This window comes from Schistocerca cancellata, chromosome 4 (genome assembly GCF_023864275.1).
Source record: "Schistocerca cancellata isolate TAMUIC-IGC-003103 chromosome 4, iqSchCanc2.1, whole genome shotgun sequence".
NCBI classification, from domain to species: Eukaryota; Metazoa; Arthropoda; class Insecta; order Orthoptera; family Acrididae; genus Schistocerca; species Schistocerca cancellata.
The window spans coordinates 138,061,024-138,081,972 of record NC_064629.1 but is presented as its reverse complement, the minus strand read 5'-3'; the positions used below and the strand labels follow the sequence as shown (position 1 = coordinate 138,081,972).

General features: G+C 39.0%; 1 protein-coding gene across 1 annotated transcript in view; it reads left to right on the top strand.

The window, feature by feature from the left end:
• LOC126183926 (paired amphipathic helix protein Sin3b-like) overlaps window positions 1-10,424 on the top strand; it is a 280,872-nt gene extending 270,448 nt beyond the window's left edge. Inside the window, exons 22-23 of the mRNA XM_049926273.1 lie at window positions 1,399-1,630; window positions 7,980-10,424. Of these exons, the coding sequence (XP_049782230.1) occupies window positions 1,399-1,630; window positions 7,980-8,228 (481 nt within the window). The 3' untranslated portion in view covers window positions 8,229-10,424. The remainder of the gene's footprint in view (window positions 1-1,398; window positions 1,631-7,979) is intronic.
• The last annotated feature ends 10,525 nt before the right edge of the window (window positions 10,425-20,949 follow it).

Here is a 20,949-nt window from a genome sequence, read left to right as displayed (position 1 = left end):
CACACTCTTTCTGCCATCACAATCCAATGTGATGTGAACAAATTGAATGTCAGCAACTGGGTGGTAATCTCTAATCCTGTGGTTATTTCTAAGAACGCAGTACCATGACATAATTTGTGTTATGACAATGTAATGTGGAACATAAATGATTCAGTGAGAGTAATATGGTATGATAATCATTCCTCACATTGTTTCGGAAAACAGATGAAGTTTATGTATTATTTCTCAAAGCAGTTTAACTACCTTGTTCTGGCTATTAAATCTTTGGTGTTGTAGGCTGAAGTTTAATTTATTAGTCCCATTTATGCTCTGCAGGAATGAACTGTAGCTAAGAATTGCATCACTGTTTTATGTAATAAAGTGCATCGTAAGTTACAGATGCTTCCCAATGAATGCATTGTATTTCAATATAAAAAGGCCCTCACACTGATAACTGTGTTTATCTGTGGTTTAATGAGCACATGGGAATTTCCAACACCTCCTGGGGCCCACAAAATAAGTCAAATTTAGCATTTATCAAAAGTCTTTAATCAGTTTTCAGGCAAATGTTATGGTACAAATTCCTGTGTTCATAATCAGTGACCCTGTACAACACTGCACTGCTTGATCAATAGCACAAAAGGCCTCTGGAAACAGTCCTCAAGTTATATTCATCCTTTTTTGAACAACTGGCCCCTGTGTGGTAGACTAGTATTGGCCCATTGTTATTTTAGTTGTGTCTGTACAAGGTGGCACCGTAGGTAAGATGCAGGAATATTATTTGTAAGTAACAGGTGTTCAAGTTCATGTCTGGCCATTAGATTTCCTGTAGAACGGTTGCAGGAGAATGGCGAGATGTGTCTGTAAACAGAACTATAGTTGGTTCCCTCTCCTATCCTTTTCCAGTGATACTCATTCTTCATATCTTATGACCTAATTGGCCATGAGATATGACACTGTTTTCTTTTTCCATTTTAATGAACCTTACTTAGGCATTTCCATTATTTTGTCAGTTATCTGTGTTTGTCTATAGGTAAATCACAATAAAGCTTAAATTTGTATGTTTGCATTTTGATTCAAGTTTCTATAGTGTGTGCACATACATTATTTGAAGCAGGAACAATTAGCTCAATCTACATTCTACATCTGCACACCATCTTAATCATTGGGCAAAGCATAATCCTGGGTGGAATACAAACAAGCAGTAAGTAATGATAGTCATGCCACGACTCCAAGAGAATAATGTGTGCGTGTGTGCGCGCGTGCGCGTGCTGAGGATCTCAATGTCTGCATGATAAGTGGTTTCCTTTACTCATTCCACTGTTCAGCTTACAGACACACGGCATAAATTATATCAGACTTAAGTACTTATGTCATGTTAGAGCACTCATGTCACTTTTGATCACTCTTCATTTACAGCAGTTCAGATGAAGAAGAAGATGAAGAAGAAGATGAAGAAGATGAAGAAGAAGAAGATACAAACGTTGTTTCTTCAACCAACCAAGAAGAGGAGACACTTATGAATGCCACAGAAGTCAGAGCTGCTGATAGCACTTTCTGTAACTTCAATATTAATCAATATCGCATGGTTTTTGTTGTAAATCAAGAAAATTATCTTTACAGACGAAAAGCATTTCACAGGGCACATCAGGTACGCTACTTTCCTTACATCCTTAAATTTAGCCTGCACGCATATGCAATTGTTCATTGATGATGTTACAAACTGAACACTTACTGTGACCCTTACTAGAGCACATTTCTTGCATGTATAACAAAGGGAAAGTCACTGCTCTTAGCTTTCAGGAAAACTTCATTTAATAGAATATGAAAACTGTACTAAAAGAAGTGTAATACTAGTTATAAATTCTTTATTTATTAGTAAAGACTGTTCAAATTGCATATGTAGTCAGTGCCCCTTCCTCTATAAAAAGTTGTTACTTGATGGTAGTTCCCCATTCTGTAAAATAGTTTATCCATCTGTGCACACTTCTCTTGCCAATGGCACCATCTCAATAAGTAAGCTGAACCTTTCTGTATATGTTGGACAGCTTAAGCCTGTGGTCGTCAACTGATGGACTGTAGGCCACAAGTGGCCCACATCAAGTATAATTGTGACCCGTGGATCTGAGCTTCTGAAGAATGTTGCCTTCCTGCTCAGTAACAAACAGAAATACATACAGAGACAATTTTAAGATGTGCTTAATTTTAATTAACGTTGCCAAATTCGGCCACGAGCCCAGTAAAGTTGGCCGCATACCTCAGAGGTAGAGTGTAAGCAGCATTGCCTCTGCGTGGTTAGGCGATGAGAGAGGGGGGTGTTTTATTGTTAGTCTTCCAGTACTGACAACTCACGAGCACGTGTGACTCGTACCGATCAGCTGCTGTGCTTTTAATTTCAAGTGTAAGTAACACGGGTTCACGAATGCCCGTCATAGAGATTGTCATCTTCAGATGCGGCACATATTCGTAGCAGGAAATAAGAAATTAAATATGGCATTACATTAACTGTGTTATAATACAATGCATTCAGTAGAAGAAAACTCTCAGCCAAAACATTTAGTAAACATTTAAATATAAGTACAATTACTGTTCTTAATCAGTTAATCATCCACTCACACAGACAACAATAGAACACTTCATCAGGCAATTATAATTTCGTAACTTTGGGGTCACCGAGAACGACAGCAATCTGAATCGGAGAACAGTCAAAACTGAGTGTTCCAAATGGTGCCAACTTTTAACGACCAGTATTTGTGGGCAGGCAGCCAACTTGTCATACCCTTGCTATAGCTAGTCATAATATACAAATCTATATAGGTTACCAATTAATAGTAAGTTTGGTGCATATGTGGCCCGAGGTGTCGCTCGGCATTGTCAGTTTTGGCTCTTGAGCAAAAACGTTTGATGACCACAGTCTTAAACCATCTCATTTCCCTTTCCTAGGACCTAAGTACTTTGCTTCTGCTTGTGTTACTCACTTGCAAGAAGAAGAAGAAGAAGAAATTTTCTGAACTTTTGTGTAAAAGAAGTAGAAGTCACTACAGTTGCATGTGCGTTTGTCAGCATCACCGGGTGAGCAGCAATTTACGGGTGTTTGCTGATGACACTATGGTGTACAGGAACGTGTCATCATTGAGTGACTGGTGGAGGATACAGGATGACTTGAACAGAGTTTCTAATTTGGATGATGAATGGCATCTTGCTTTAAATGTAGAAAAATTTAAGTTAATGTGGATGAGTAGGGAAAACAATCACGTAATGTTCAAATACAACATAAGTGGTGTGTTTTTTGACACAGTCACATCGATTAAATATCCTGGTCCTCTATGCGATAGTTAGACTTACAGACAATTTACCTGTGGCAGTGGGTAAAACAAATCTCGTGGCATGATGGTGTGCCAAGTGATGGCTATTTCTCACCTGTATTAGGCCTCAGATGTCAGTGTAGGAATAACACGTATTTAACACACTGATCTTCTAATCATTATGTCATGTTATGAAATATGAGTCACTACTTCTCCCTCAGGTAACTCCTTGGTCTGAGCGGACTCCATTCCAGTCCTTTCAGGTAGAGAAAAAATCCTAGGCAGTAGCAGGGGTCAGGAAAGGGTCTTCTGTGTGGCAGTCTAGATTTACTAAGTCTTCAGCTGTGGATGCAGACACTTCCATTTCTGTTATGCTCTTCAAAATCATACTTAGGATAAACTATGCTCATTCACATATGACATTTTAACAAGAAAATTCACACAGAACAGTGTGTACTGTTGCTTGTGAGTTTCATGTAAGTCCATTGTCCAGTGTATAGGAACTTCATCTACATCTACATTTATACTCCGCAAGCCACCCAACGGTGTGTGGCGGAGGGCACTTTACGTGCCACTGTCATTACCTCCCTTTCCTGTTCCAGTCGCGTATGGTTCGCGGGAAGAACGACTGTCTGAAAGCCTCTGTGCGCGCTCTAATCTCTCTAATTTTACATTTACTTAACACTGATGCCCCTACGTGTATGCCATTTTCTTTACATTACGTGAAATACGTGTACATTTACTAAGTAGACACAGTGCAGAAAACTAAACTGCACACAGACTTTGTGTACTTATCTACTGTACAGAAAAGTGAGTGACCAGACTGCTGATTTTGATTGGAAACTTTGATTGTGTGACACTGCTCCTATTCTTTTCAGGAATTTATCAAGCCTTTCTTTATGATGCATTATGTACACACAAAATATTTGGTAATATTTATTCTGCTGTTTTCCCCAAAACAAAATATATTACTGTATATTCACCAGAATGAAGTATGAATTGATCCAACACAACAAAAAGTTTCAATCATGTAACACATTGGGCCATATTTCACTAGTCACAAACTTGATACTTGATCAGGTTTTGCAGTTTCTGAAACCACTCAACACATAAGTGAATGGCTATAATGGCACCGTAACCAAGAACATTCCTATCTGGCCATAAAGGTTGGTGTTTTTGTTTGTTTTCTGTAACTCACATAAAGTAAATACTGGAAAATCTGTGAAAAGGACAGAGGGATTCTGTCCCCTCATCACTGTCCAGTCTAATCTTTTTCTCTGTCTGTAATGACCTCTTCCCTGATGAGTCTTTAAAACCTATTCTTCCCACCTTCTTAATCAAGAGCATTCCTGATTCCTTCATCTTGTAAACAAGTGAGTCTCAATTATAACAGGGCAATGGCCACTAAACAAGTAAACACTGTTAGTGTGGGAGAGGCTTGAGGTGTAACGATGTTAAAGAGTTTGTTTTGTCATATCCTACAATGGTTAGCATTACATATAGCCAATGAAATTCGGTTATTTACGTTTTTCATTCAGTTAGTGATCTGAAGGCTTTTTTTAAATGTCAGAATTAATAATATTGCAATTAAGAAATGTGTGTACATCTCATTTATATTTCTTGCATTATAGTTCATATGCTACTGATTCTTATTTAAATTGGTTTTTAACTCAAGAAGTGTTACATAATACAACAGTGAATGTTAGATTTCTCACTTAAAATTATTTTGAATGAAATGAAGAATGTTCTGTCAAAAACGATTTATGTAATGGTAGTTATATTTTATCCAATTATTGTGACCTTGTACATCACTGTGCTGATTTTCTTCAGTTTGTTGACCCACAAAAATGTAATTAATGAACACATTTGAACATTATATTCTTAAGCATTTCTGCTGCACCGAAATTTTGCAGCAAGTCACACACACACACACACACACACACACACATTCATTCACACGAGAAAGCACATCTCATGCACACATCACTGCCAACTCTAGCCACTCAGATTGGAATGCAACTGGAGGCAATGTGTGGGGAAGGGGACGGGATAGCAGGGTATTGGGTGGGTGGGGGTGGGGGGGGGGGGATAGTAGGTGATAAGAGAGGGGAGTGGAAACTGTTGGGTGGAGGGTATGGAGACAGTAGGCTATGTAGGTTGAGGCCGGGATGATTTCAGGAGTGGAGAATGTGTTGTAAAGAGAACTCCCTTCTGTGCAGTTCAGAAAAGCTGGTGGTGGAGGGAAGGATCCAGATGGTCTGGGTAGTGAAGCAGCCATTGAAATCAAGTATGTTATTTTCAGTTGCATGTTGTGCCACTGGGCGGTCTACTTTGTTCTTGGCCACAGTTTTGCAGTGGCTGTTCATCCTGGAGGACAGCTAGTTGCTAATCATATATAAAAAGCTGTGCTATGATTGCAGTAGAGCTGGTGTATGACAACAGATGCTTTACAGGTAGCCTGGCCTCTGATGGGGTAGGTTAATCATGTGCCAGGACTGGAATAGGAAGTGCTGGGTGGGTGGATTGGGCAGGTCTTGCAGCTGGGTCTTCCACAGGGATATGACCCCTGTGGCAAGTGGTTGGGATTGGGAGTGGCATAGGGAAGGACTAGGATGTTGTCAAGGTTGGGAGGGGAATGGAACACCACTTTTTGGAGGGATAGACAGGATCTTGAGTAGGCTGTCCCTCATTTCAGGGCATGATGATAGGTAATCAAAGCCCTGGTAAAGGATGTAGTTCAGCTGTTCCAGTCCAGAGTGGTACTGGGAGATGACAGGGCATTCCTTTGTAGCTTGTTCTTGAGGGTGGTGGGAGGATTGGTGGTGTGTAGGGAAATGGCATGGGAGATCTATTTGCGGGCTAGATCTGGGGGTAGTGCCTGCCTGTGAAGCCCATCATGAGACCCTCAGCATACAGGGCAAGGGAGTTGTCACTGCGGATACACTGTCCCCGGGTGGCCATACTGTACAGGAGGGATTTTTTGGTGTGGAAGGTATGGCAGCTGTTGAAATGCAGGTACTGTTGGTAGATGGTGGATTTAATGTCGACAGAGGTGTTGATGGATCCATCAGAGAGGAGGAGGTCAGTGTTCAGGAAGGTAGTTCCTCTTTAAAGGGAAGGTATACAAACAAATCCATGTCACAGCCATGGACACCTGCATGTCACACTTCAATGCCAACCTGTCTACGGGGCATCTAGAGGAGACCTTCCTAGCCTCTCAAAAAGCAAAATCCCTAGTCTGGTCCAGATTCATTGATATCATCTTCATAACCTGGACTCAGGCCCAAAACGTCATATGCTCTTATTCCTTGACAACCTCAACACCTTCCCATCTTCTTCATGTTGCCCTCCTCAACCCAGTGTGCCAATTTTCTTGCCACTGATCTCCTCCACTCCATCAGAAGCTGGGACTGGGAAAGCAGGCATGTTTTGTACTGGTATGACTAACAACCAGCTGTGCACCAGGATGAACGGCCATCGCAAAACTGTGGCCAAAACAAAGTAGGGTACCTTGTGACACAACATGTAGAGGAATATAATATGCTTGATTTCAATGGCTGCTTCACTACCCAAGCCATCTGGATCCTTCCCTCCACCACCAGCTTTTCTGAACCATGCTGATGGGAGTTATCTTCACAACACATTCTACACTCCCAAAATTATCCCAGCCTTAACCTACTGTCCCCCCCCCCCCTCCACCCAATAGCTTCCCCCCGCCACCCCCCCCCCCCCCCGTCCTATCACTTCCACCCTATTCTCGCCCCCTCACCATCTTTATGTGCCACCCTCTGCCAATGCACCCGCCATTTCTTTCCCTTTCCTCACTCTCATCTTTTTCTGCTCCCATTCCTCCTCCCACCTCCCTGCCCACAGTCACCGAACACTGTACCTGTTAGCAGTCTAGTCCCTGCACCCCCTCCCCCCCCCCCCTCCCCACCACCACCTGTACTCTGCTGCCCATTACCTTACCTTGCTTGCCTCCTCCAGATTGCCGCTTCCATTCTATCTGACAGCTGCATTCTAGTTCAAACTGCTGAAGTTGTCAGTTATGTGTGCATGACATGTGCTTGCTTGTGTGAATGAATGTGTGAATATTTATTTTCTTTTCTGAAGGTTTTGGCTGAAAGCTAATGTGTAAGTGTATTTTCATTATGCCCATCTGCAACTCAATGTGTCATCTTTACTGTGAGTAGCAATCAATCTTTTCCTTATATTGTTGATATTCCAACCTGGAGTTTCCGTTGTTTGATTTTAGCTATCATTAACAGTTAGCTAAGGAGATATGTGCCAATACTGAATTAAAATTAATATGGTGTACTCGCTAAATATTTTCATCTAGGAACACACCCAATAATTTACAGTTACCGGTACCAGTTTTTGCAGCCAAAATACTACACACATTATTTATAATGTCTTAAAAAAACCATATAATTGCATGACTTTAGTTATTTAATGTGAAATAATTCGTAACACCTTTTTCATATAATACTTTGCTGCAAAAGTGTATTGTTTTCATATGACTACATCTTATTATACTGATTAATGCCTGCCTGCAGACTGCTGTTGTAAGAAAGTGCTTAAACTGAAAACTATATTGAGAGACTAATTGGTTAGTTAGAATTTACTTCTAACAAATATATGACTAAGATTTTTTGTGTAGGTATGCTTGTATTTTATCTGTTTGGTTTGTTACAGTTACATTCTTCCATATCTTTGAGACTTGGGCTCAAATTCCGCCGTTGGCATGTCAGTTGGGTGGCAGCAAATGTCTCAGAGAGTCAGCACAGGGCATGCGAAGACTGGTTAATGGGCCGTGGTGAGAGTTTTGTTCCAAACACAACTCATGTTGTAACAGTTAATGATGTAAACAGTCCCCCCTATCGATCATACAGTCGATATCGGGTGGAAAGACTAAGCGCACCAAGTGGGTCAAGTGAAGAATAAAGTACTACTGGAAAATGTAGACGTAGTTAGAGTAAATGGTCTATATGTGAAATTTACTACTACTGCTTTATCTTTAACCCTTTCATTCCCACATTATGAATTCAGCTATGGAGAAACTAAAATTGAGTATATACCCAACAGATGGAAAATATTATAAATCTGAAATCAGTTAATACATTATTTGGTGAAACTGTTAGCATTACTAGGTACAAGAATGAAATAAAAGTAACAGTTAATGAAAAATAGAAATTGACAACTGAAATCTCGAAATACACATGACTTCATGTGATAGTCTCTGAAACAATTCTTTTTTGCCATCAAACAGAAATGTACCCCATATTTTCTGCGCATGATATGTGCAAAGCCTTTTGGGCATAGTTTCCACTCTCCTTGCTTGACATCATACTCTGGGCAATGTCCAATATTGTCATATTTGACACCAGTACTTAGATCTGTTGAGAGCTGCACCTTTCTTTTCTTTAAATGTTTCTCACTTCTGTGTAGCCTCCCTTCCCTTTTCGTGTCAGCTTTTCCACTCTTTGTCAAACCTGTTGATATATCAGCTTGAAATTGCTTCAGTGAGTACTCATTGGTTTTCTGCAGTTGCCCTTGACATCACCTGTACAATAGCCAGCTGTTTACAACTGCTACCCCAGACATCAGAATACCAGTCTTATACACCACTTCTTAGATAGTATGTCAATTCTATACAGCTCCAGAGGCATGTCAGCTTTATCAACACCTCCCATGAATGTACTGAACTCTTTTACAACAAATGGTCTGTCTATCAGTCCTTTTTTCTATAGCACGCCAAATTTTCCATTTCAGTTCCAGCGCTCTGGCAGCATATGATGATATGAGATTGATGGTTTTCTTATCAAATCAACATATAAGGGACAGGTTAGACTTGGTTTCAATTCTCGAGCCTTTACTAACATGCCCCAGTTTCTTCAGATCTCTTTCATTTGGCAAAGGATTTTTCCCATTCTGTCCTGCCTACTAGTGCCAACACAGATCCTGTCTAACGGTGCCAACACAGATTGTACCTTTATCTTTTAGTGCTACTGCCAGTTGCAAGGATGAGAACCAATTATGAAAATATACATAGAATTTTTGTCCTTCAGGTAAATCTTAACAAAGTGCCACGACTATGTCTCCAGAAAATCCAAGTCCAAAACCATCATAGGTACGTTTACCCACATAAGGACAAAAATCATACATAATTACAAATGGACCTACCCACATGGAAAGTTTGAAACCCCATTTGTGGGGTTTATTTTGAATGTACTGTTTCAAGTAACTGCAGCCTTGGAATGGCGCAGCCTGTTTGCCAACAGAATTGTATTATTCTACTGGAATTACTTTCATACTGCAAAGAAGTGTGTCAAGCAATGTCTGTATTTTAAATAGTCTTGATCAGTTCTTGGTTTTCTATTGGTGTTATCCACTGTACTAAAATACTTCATAATTTTTCGGAACCTATTTCATCTCATTATACCTGCAATAGGAGGGTATCACATCACAGATTAGTACAGTTTGGTAGCCACCATTTTTACAAGCCCTATTTGGAGTGAAATTCCCAGAAGCTGTTCAGTTTCGACTTCCACACAGCTGAGTACCTGTCCATCTTTTTGATGAGCAAACAAATTGCTTTGACTACAGATTTCTTTTATAATACCATGTGTAATAAATGTTTTGAAATACATGAGAGGAGTTTTAAAATTTGTTGCAGGGTATGGGAGGTACTTGCACCACATAATATTTGGTGATTCAAAATTTATTTTCGTGAATGTACACACATTACTATGATTTTTTTTGGATAGATAGTTTTGTCTCGGAAAAAGGTGAATTACATGATAAAAGTGAAGTTATATTAGGCCCTGGTACAGATGAATTTACTTCAGATGCACTACTAGTATTTGCTTTAGGGATGGATGGAAGGGACTGCTTTAAATGAGCTACACTGTTGGAATCAACATTCTGAGCTTTGTCAGTAACAAACATTTTGTCACATAAACAGAAGAGTTCATCACCAACATTATTATAATCATATCATATCATCATCATCATCATCATCAGTATCATGAGACAAATCACTAATTTCTGACAAATGGCCATTGTTTATACATGGACCGAGTTCATGGATTTCTCAGTGATAATTTCTTCTGAATGTTCCATTGTCATAGTCTAATTTCAGTCTACCAGAAAAATGGAATTACAATATATACAAGTTTTCTAAGTTTTGGCCTCTAATTGAAGGCCACCTTGCGTGCTAGTCGCAGCACAACCTGAAACAAAGCAAATGAAATATTTACAATAATTATATCTCAATTTATCACTCATTTTCTTAATATAAATAGCAAAATATAGGCGACTGCTTTTTCTTGACAATTATTAACCTTATACTCCCAACATTCTTCCCAGACTTCACACATCTGTATCGAGGTATATTATACTTCAGACTTTTTTTGTTCATAGTCACTTTGTTGGAGCAATAATACAAGCATAATCTTCACCATAGTACCAAAGAAATAACAATTCACTGGTAAAATAAAAATAAAATGAACATAAATACACCTTACCAACGGTTGTGTAACATGAACTCCAAGTCAAAGAAATTCATGCACCTGAAATGGGTACATGCACCACCAAGTGGCAAAATTTCTTATTACAAGCATGTTGTCCATCAACAAGAAGGCAATTTTAAGGATCAACACACACAACACTATGTATAACAGCGTTTACTATGGTGTTGTCTCGGAACTACACTGGGAATGAAAGGGTTAATATGCAATAGGATAGACTTAATAAATATTTGTAGAAACTTTCCACTGAAAGTGTTATAAAGATCTCAACTCAGTAGATACTTAGTAAGCTGCAGCTATAATACAAAACATTGCATTTTAATAAGCTATAACAATTTTTTCCAGTACCTATATGTAACTGGACCTTCATATAATCATACTTAATGGTTATTTATTCAAGACTAGTGAGTAGGAATAAGTATAGTCTCCTTGTCTCAGTTCACATTGTGTAGAATGTGACAGTCAATGACTGAATCTGAATCTTGTGTGTAATAATGTAACACCCACACCCCACACCCCTTCGCTCATTGTTATTTACTTTTGTCACCTTTTTGATGCTATTGTATGTTTTTAAAGATATTCATTAGATGTGCTATTGTACTTAGCTGTGATAAGTTTTACAGTTTTACCTGTACATACTCATGTTTATTTTGTCAAGTACTGTTCCTTGTAAGATTTTTTTATTTTTCCTCCCTGATATCATATCTCAGTAGTTTAAAAAATGCTGTTTTACTATTAAAAGAAAGGAATCTTGATGTTTAGCTTCTAGTTGTGACTTCCATATTAGCTAAAGATAATATGTTTTGCATGTATTTGATGTTTCTCAGCAAATGAAGAATATTCACAAGTAAATCTGTATGTTCTTAGGGAAAATGTGTGTCATGAAGGTTTTCTTTTTCTAATATCCAATCACCACCACAAGATGTGAGTTGCTGTATCATCTCATCTAAAACATTTCTGTTGTATTAAAAATTTATGTTTAGGTTAGTATAAAAGATGTATAATTTCTGTAACTAACAGTTATCTGACTTTGTTAAGCCTTTTTCCTTCATGTGAGAAATGTTGTAAACTCTGTAATTTCAGCTCACTTTAAAATCTATGTAACAAGAATAAAACTTTTCTTTCAGAAGTATTGTGCAAAATACAGGTCTACATCCTTTCCCATGTTTACAAAATATGAAAGAAGGCAACAAATGAAAATATAATTGGTCACATAGATATTAGGGCTATTTAAAATGTTCTTGCACAGCCCCATCTGTAATGACAAGGTCGTGAAAAATACATACAGGGTGTTTCATTATCCATAACCCAACCTACCATGAGCAGACATCATGTGACAAATAAATAGGGTCTCAAGTGAGTCTGACTGGTCATCACGACTGACTGCCTTGCAGTGGACTGGGTTTGAGTCCTGGTACTGCTGGGGATTTTCCCGTGGTGGGAGGACTGGAATGGGATGCACTCACCCTCCTGATGCCAACTGAGGAACTACCTGACAAAGTAGTTGTGGCTCCAGGTCACAAAAGCTGACAACAGCTGTAGCATAGTGTGCTGACCCCACACCCCCACATACAATGATGCCATTGGTGGAGGATGACACAATGGTCAGTCAATACCAATGGGCCCACCAGCAGCTGTGGGCGGAGTTTAATGGTGGTGACTTGAAATGCATTATTCAATGATGAATTGGAAACTGCTTGTGATTAAGCAACATAAAGCAGCATACAGACAATCACAAGATACATTGCTGCATTAAACAAGAGATTGCACCCAGGAACTGCTTTGAACATTACTACTGACACAACCTTTTTTAACTACTTTTTGCGTGTTGCTTCCTAAAAGCCTTATAAACTTGAATGCAGTCTGTGTCACAATGTTCAAGTAGTTTGTTGGTGCAAACCTCTGATTAATGCACTAAGAATAGTAATTCTGTGACACATGTTCTGTGATGCTGTATCATGTGATTATTTTAGCAGCTTAATCACAAGTGGTTTCCAACTTATCACTGTGTTACAAATCTGAAGTGATCTCCTTTGAGGTTATCTATCTTGGTCAAAACTCACTACAGACCATATATAAAACTATAATCACTGTTCATTTGTCCCAGAGAATCATCCCTTAATAGCCTATAGTGAAACATCTAATATGTTATATTTCCAGACTACATATTTTTATCACTGAAGTCACTTGATGCCAAAGAGCTTGAAGTTGGCAGGACATCATGCTTTACATCCTCAGAAAAAAGGAGGGGATATAATTATGAGGTACTGTGTACACGTCTGTCACATTAAAAATGTGAGTTTTTTGCTGATAGTTCAACATATTGCATGGAGCAAAAGTATGTTTAATGTTTAAAGATAAATTGACAGTATTTTCCTCTATGCATATACACAACGGTTTCAGTGAATGCGATGTCAAACTAGTATGAAAAGTGTACGTTTGGAAGCCAGCACTGTGAAAAGAATGGCATGGCAGTAACACTGTTGCAGCAAAGAAACATAATTAAATATTATGTATCAGTTTAATAATTTAGCTTTCAGACACTCATCTTAAAGACTTCATTCCAAGTTCCGCTATAAGTAAAGGATACAAATTGCATGCAGGTTAATAAACCATGTACAAGCTTTATTTTCTTAAACCTTAGCTGGGAAAGTCATTTTGTGAATTAATAATATTAATAAACTAAACATTTTAAGGAGTAACAAATTCGGAATAAAATCCTTAAAATGTGCAAGACAATGTGTACACCCTGTATTGATTGATAAATCAAAATGTAATGTTTTATTTCAATTATTTTTTTACATACATCAAAAAGGATTTCATCATCTCAGTTCCAAGAGTTCTGGAACCTGTACAGAAAATTGGAATAGAGCCCTTTTTATTGCTCATGAAAACCACACATTGCATGTTGTACCACCATACAGCGAGACCTTCACAGTTGGTGGTCCAGATTGCTGTACACACCAGTACCTCTAATACCGAGTAGCACAATCGCCGTAGATCTCTCAGAGTGGTTGGTGGATCGCATCGTCCATAAACAGTCCTTTTCAATCTATCCCAGGCATGTTCGATAGGGTTCATGTCTGGAGAACATGCTGGCCACTCTAGTCGAGCACTGTCGTTATCCTGAAGGAAGGCATTCACAAGGTGTGCATGATGCAGGCGCGAATTGTCATCCATGAAGACGAATGCCTCGCCAATATGCTGCCGGGTGGTTTCACTATTGGTCAGAGGATGGCATTCACGTATCATACAGCTGTTACTGTGCCTTCCATGACCACCAGCAGCAAACATCGGCCCCCCATAATGCCACCCCAAAACAGCAGGGAACCTCCACCTTTCTACACTCACTGGGCAGTGTGTCTAAGCCATTCAGACTGATCGGGTTGCCTCCGAAGATGTCTCTGACGCTTGTCTGGTTAAAGGCATATGTGACACTCACTGGTAAAGAGAACATAATGCCAATTCTGAGCGATCCGTTTGGCATGTTGTCAGGCCCATCTGTACCGCACTGCATGATGTCGTGGTTGCAAAGATGGGCCTCGCCATGGAAGTCAGGATTGAAGTTGCGTATCATGCAGCCTATTGCGCACAGTTTGAGTTGTAATATGACGTCCTGTGGCTGCACAAAATGTATTATTCAACATGGTGGTGTTGCTGTCAGGGTTCCTCCGAGCCATAATCCGTAGGTAGCAGTCATCCACTGCAGTAGTAGCTCTTGGGCAGACTGAGTGAGGCATGTCATCAACAGTTCCTGTCTCTCTGTATCTCCATGTCCAAACAACATCACTTTGGTTCACTCCGAGACACCTGGACACTTCCCTTGTTGAGAGCCCTTCCTGGCACCAAGTAACAATGCGGATGCGATTGAACCAAGGCATTGACCGTCTAGGCATGGTTGGAGTACAGACAACATGAGCAGTGTACCTTCTTCATGGTGGAATGACTGGAACTGATCAGCTGTCGGATCCCCTCTGTCTAATGGGCACTGCTCATGCATGGTTGTTTACATCTTTGGGTGAGTTTAGTGACATCTTTGAACAGTCAAAGGGACTGTGTCTGTAAAGCAATATCCACAGTCAAAGGGACTGTGTCTGTAATGCAATATCCACAGTCAAAGGGACTGTGTCTGTGATGCAATATTCACAGTCAATGTCTGTCTTCAGGCGTTCTGGGAACCGGTGTGATACAAAACTTTTTTTGATGTGTGTATATACAGCACCCTTTAATTGCTTGTTTGAGGATTTTAAGAAAACACTAAGGCAGTAAGCAAGGGCACTGGTTGGCTTTATTAGGATCACAGGGAGCAAAACTGCACAGTAAACTCAATTTCAGTCTGGGCAGTAGTGGGGTAAGACCACTGTAGCTTTTCTCTCTTTGCACAAATCAAAGCAGTACTCAAATCAGAGGACGATTTTTAACACAGCAGTAGTTTCCTGTAGATGAGTGTATGGGAAGTGAAATACTCTTCCCTTCTCCAGTTTCAGAACTATCTGATTCAACTAATTAAGAAGATATATTTTGTGGAATCATGGTATCAATGCTATGCTGTGACCTAGTGTTTTTCACATGCAGAGCATACAATGAGGTAACAAAAGTCATGGGATACCTCTTAATATCATGTTGGACCTACTCTTGCTTGGCGTAGTGTAGCAACTCGTGGTGTGGACTCAACAAGTCGGAAGTCTCCTGCAGAAATATTGAGCCATGCTGCCTCTATAGCTGTCTATAGTTGAAAAATTGCAGGTTTTTATGCATGAACTGACCTCTTGATTATGTCTCATAAAAATTCAATGGGATTCATGTCACGCAATTCAGTGGGATTCATGTCAGGCAATCTGAATGGCAAAATCATTTGCTGGAATTGTCCAGAATGTTCTTCAATCCCGAACAATTCTGGCTTGGCACATTGCATTCCATAAAAATTCCGTTGCTGTTTGGGAACAAGAAGTCCATGAATTGCTGAAAATGGTCTCCAAATAGCCAAACATAACTATTTCTAATCAATGATTGGTTCAGTTGGACCAGAGTAAAACTCACACCATTACGAAGCCATCACCAGCTTGCACAGTGCCTTGTTGACAACTTGGGGCCATGGCTTCATGGGGTCTGCACCCAACTTGTACCCTGCTATCAGCTCTTACCAACTGAAATCAGGACTCATCTGACCAGGCCACAGTTTTCTGGCCATGAGCCCAGCAGAGGAGCTGCAGGTAACATTGTGGTGTTAGCAAAGGCATTTGGATCAGCTGTCTGCTGCCATAGCACATTAATGTGCACTTTCCTGAGGGATATGTTCATCTTATGTTCCACATTGATTTTTGTGGTTATTTCATGCAGTGTTGTGTGTCTGTTAGCAATGACAACTCTACTCAAGTGCCGTTGCTCTCAGTCATTAAGTGAAAGCTGTCGGTAACTGCATTTCTGTGGTGACAGTTAATTTCTGAAATTTCGTATTCTCGGAACACTCTTGACACCGTGCATTTCAGAATACCGCATTCCCTAATGATTTCCAAAATGGAATGTCCCACAAGTCTAGCTCCAACTACCAATCTGCATTCAAAGTCTGTTAATTCCCTTCGTGTGGCCGTAATCATGTCAAAAGCCTTTTCACAGAAATCACACGAGTACAAATGACAGCTCCGCCGACGCACTGCCCTTTTGTACCTTGTGTACACAATACTATTGCCCCCTCTATATGTGCATGCTGCTACCCCATGACTTTTGTCACCTCAGTGTATTATCAGGTAAGGAAGTTGGCTCAGGTGCTATACAGAATGCTATGACCAACTATGAATCAGAGTTTTTACCTTGAGACTTCCTTTCTCATCTTTAACTGACACACTGTCAAAAGAAGAAAGAAGGTAAGCAAATTTTACATTCTGAATGTTATCCTATCCGAGTGATGATGATTGTTAGTGTGTAGGATGATCTACATTAATGAATATGAGTGATGATGATTGTTAGTGTGTAGGATGATCTACATTAATGAATGTAGATCATCCTACACACATTAATGAATGTAGATCATCCTACACACTAACAATCATCATCACTCGGATAGGATAACATTCAGAATGTAAAATTTGCTTACCTTCTTTCTTCTGACACATTACTCATCTCAGGTACCTATTACCAGACCAAAATGTACTGGAAACAAACTCTACTGGTTCACCACAGATGCTGTTAAAACATTAAAAAAAACTGGATCACAGTTTGCAACCTCCTTCATTGTGTTACTGACCCACTCTTTATTTATGTACATATAAAAATGACAGCTATAAAGTGGTTTTTATTCTGAGTTAAACAACAATATTACATTGTTCATAGTGGTCAATGTTTTCTAGTGCTTGCCTAGAAAGTGTGACAGTTTGTGGTGCATTGTCTTCTTTCCTACAAATCAGAACTGAGTAACGTGTTTGTAACCAAGGGTTCTACTGCAAACTGAAGGTAACTGATTAAATTTTATCAGAATTTTGAATATTAATCACTGTATTTCAGAAACACCATATCATTTTTTTCACCTTCAGCTGTTGAACATGAGCAAATAAGAACATTTTTCAAGTGGTGGCTGTAGCATAAAGACAAAGACTTATCTTTGTCTGAATTAAGGTGTGTTCTTTTGTTCATGAGTTTCTAACAACTTGCCTTTGTCAACTGTTATAAAAAGCTTTGTGAATAATGTGTTGCATTTGTGCAAATTTCTGTGTAAGTAAGGAGGCACAAGATCAACTGCAGAGTGAATATGAAAGGCAAACATACTAAAATGCAGACCACCATGCATGTAGCCACCATTTTCAAGAACTGACAGTTCTCAAAGCACTTGAAAATTTGATTGAATTGTGAAATGTATTGTGCTGTGATAAAAAAAAATAATAAAATTAACTTTATTGCTGCAATTGCAATAAACTGAAGTGACACCTCAACATATTCCAGCTGAAACAGATGTGTGAGACTGATGTGTGATCCATAACTGAGTTGCTGCTAACTGCACAGATTTTATCAGGAATTTCTGCTGAAAATTATGGCATATATCTGATAGCAGGTGTTTCTTATCAGACTCCCCAGTTTCAGTAAACTGTTAAAGTCACCAAAAAACATCAACAACATACTGATATAACCCTATACAGACACATTTGAGATGACTTAGTAATTAAGACATAGGCCTTATGTTTCGAAGAAATGGTGTTAAAACCGCTGTCTAGCAATCCCGATCTAGGTTTTCATTAGCTACAATAATTATAGGTCAATACCAGGGTGGGTTCTTCAAAAAGGTCATGGAGAACTTCTTTCACTATTTTTGTCTGTCTAAGATAATATATTATCTCCACTGACCTTGCCATCAGTGAGATGTTAAGCTCTAACAGTCTTTTTCTTTTTGTGTGTAGATATAGTGCTGAAGTAAAATAATACATTGTGTGTAGTAAAATTGTTGCATTTCTTGCAATGCGTCTTCATTTAACACTGATTCTTCACGGTCACTGACTTGGTAATCAGTTCTGCAGAAACATATAGATTTACTGCCCATCAGAGCCCAGGACAGTTAAATGTTGGCTGTTACCTGTTTTATTGAATGTGCATACTTTCAGCCACAACATCATTATACCAATGCAATACAGATATATATATTTTGTCAGCACTCTTCTTAGCCCACAGCATATTTCTTGTGCACTTCCCCTTCAACTTTGTGCCTGCCAATATCATATAAAGGTGATTTCAGTTGGAGTATTCAGGCAATATTGTTTCATACCGTCTTGTACTCTGGCTTAACAAGAAACGCTGCATGATAGATGTCAGAGCATCAAATCAGTAGAGGCAGATACCATATTTGAGATGACTTGTGTTTGTAACTATTTTCTGTCAGAAAAGTTTAGCGTGAGAAAGAGATTGTTAGTTGCCATGTTGTGCGGAAACTGCAATTAAATGTAAAGAATTTGAAAACATGAAACCCCACATCCATATACAGTTCGGTCAGTGAGTCAAAGGTGGAAGCGCAATGTAGACCAGAATCATTTGATTAGTACACAACTATTTAGATTGGATACACTTTTTGTTCTAGATAATACATGAAAAAATTAGGGATGGATTTGGGGAAATGTACTGTAGCTATGATATTTTGTGCAATGAATTGGGACCAGAATGTGTGTGCCAGTTGGTTGGAACAGCCCCTTTCTGAAGCTCATTAAGCACTGTATGAGGAAGCGATAGAGAAAAGATTGTAGACTCTACTTGCAACATTATACAGAGGGCTGCATCCAAGTTGACCGTAGGACAGAACCAAAACCAAATTCGTGCCTAGGAAATGGCATAATTTTTATGGAAGTCAGAGAAACAAACACATTACACAGCAACTGCTAAAGTTACAATATTTTCAGTGATCCACGGCAATGCTACATCTACAGTTTAGTAGAATCATAGACAATCATTTCTAGGACTGAATGATAACTCTGTAATGAATAAAACGTGTTTTTCAGATTCCAGAAGGGGAAAAAATCCACCCCGCCCCCCACCCCGCCCCATGCAGATGCCAGCCATTACTGCACTGATGGTCTACATAAGAGTCTACATAATTTATTTGATATTATTAATAATATATACACATCAGCCTGTTGTTGCTGCCAATAGCTCCTTTGAGGAATAACAGACATCTTTCTGGACCAAAGTAACAACTTTAAATCTTTTTGATAATTATTCTTATTTCTAGTATTGATTTCATGTCCCAATCTGTTGGTTTGAAAAAGAGATATGTTACATGTGACAAGTTTCATTATGGAATAAATATGCTGCAAAAACATTCTTGGACTTCTTGCTGCATCAATTCATGGTAAAACCTTGAGCGTTCGACAATAACCTCCATCGTCTATATCAGGAGCAACTTCTTTTTTTAAAAAAATTTTCATTCCATTCCTGATGAAAATGGACTCATTTTTGAACATACTGGGTTCGTTTGAGCCAAAGTAATCGTTTTGTGGAGGTAGCACTCTTTATTTGTTTAATTTTGGAGTTGGGCTTATTCTGCTTATTTTAAGTTAGTATCCCATTTTGGCTAGGATATGAAATAATTAAGACCTCAAATTTTCTTTCTTAATGCAGGAAAAACTCCCTAAAAGCCTCAGTAAATTTAGTATGTATACTGTATACTTTATATTCTTTATTGTTCATCATGCTCATCTTGATCTTGTAGATGTTTCCTCTTTTTGAATTCCTTCAGAATTGTGCAGTCCAGGATATATTGATCATGTGGCTCTAGTGATAGCACTTAGAGGATATGGGTATTTGTTTCTTGGAAAATTTAAATATATTGGTGGCTGTCTGAGGCGTTCTGTTGTTTTAGTTTCTGTAGAAATTCTTGGTAGTCCACAATTAACTGTTAAATGTATTAGTCTTTGTTCTAATGGATGAATATTGGCTAATTGGTAAAGATCTTCACTACTAGTGCGAGGATTATGTCTTAAGGCTATCCGTAGTATTCTTTGTTACATACTAAACATTTTTGGTGTGTGTGCTTTTGATGTTAGCTATACTGATGCTTCATACTCTAATGTTGGTGTTATGAAGCCACAAAATGTGTATATTAATGGCAGTGTTGTCGCTTCATTGAATTTCTGTTTTATTAAGTTGAGAAGTCCTAATCGTTTCCTTGCTTTCGATAACAGTTTCTTTATAGATAGTCTGCAGGTCATGGTGGAGTCGAAAATTAATCCAAGGTACTTTGTTGTATCTTTTGGTGCTATTTGCTTTCTCCACAATTTGATATGTAGATCTTCTGTTTTTTTTGTAATTTGTATTGAGTTAGATTTTTGTGGTGGAAGACAATAAGCCGCCGGCCGGAGTGGTCGAGTGGTTCTAGGTGCTTCAGTCTGGAACCGCGCAACCGCTACGGTTGCAGGTTCGAATCCTGCCTCGGGCAGGGATGTGTGTGATGTCCTTAGGTTAGTTAGGTTTAAGTAGTTCTAAGTTCTAGGGGACTGATGATCTCAGATGTTAAGTCCCATAGTGCTCAGAGCCATTTGAACCATTTGACTATAAGCTGACTTTTTTCTGCATTTGGTCATATCCTCCATTTTGCTAGCCAAGGTTCCAGGAAATTAATGTAATGAGAAGTAAGTCAGTGTAGTTCTCCTGCCTTGGGTGAA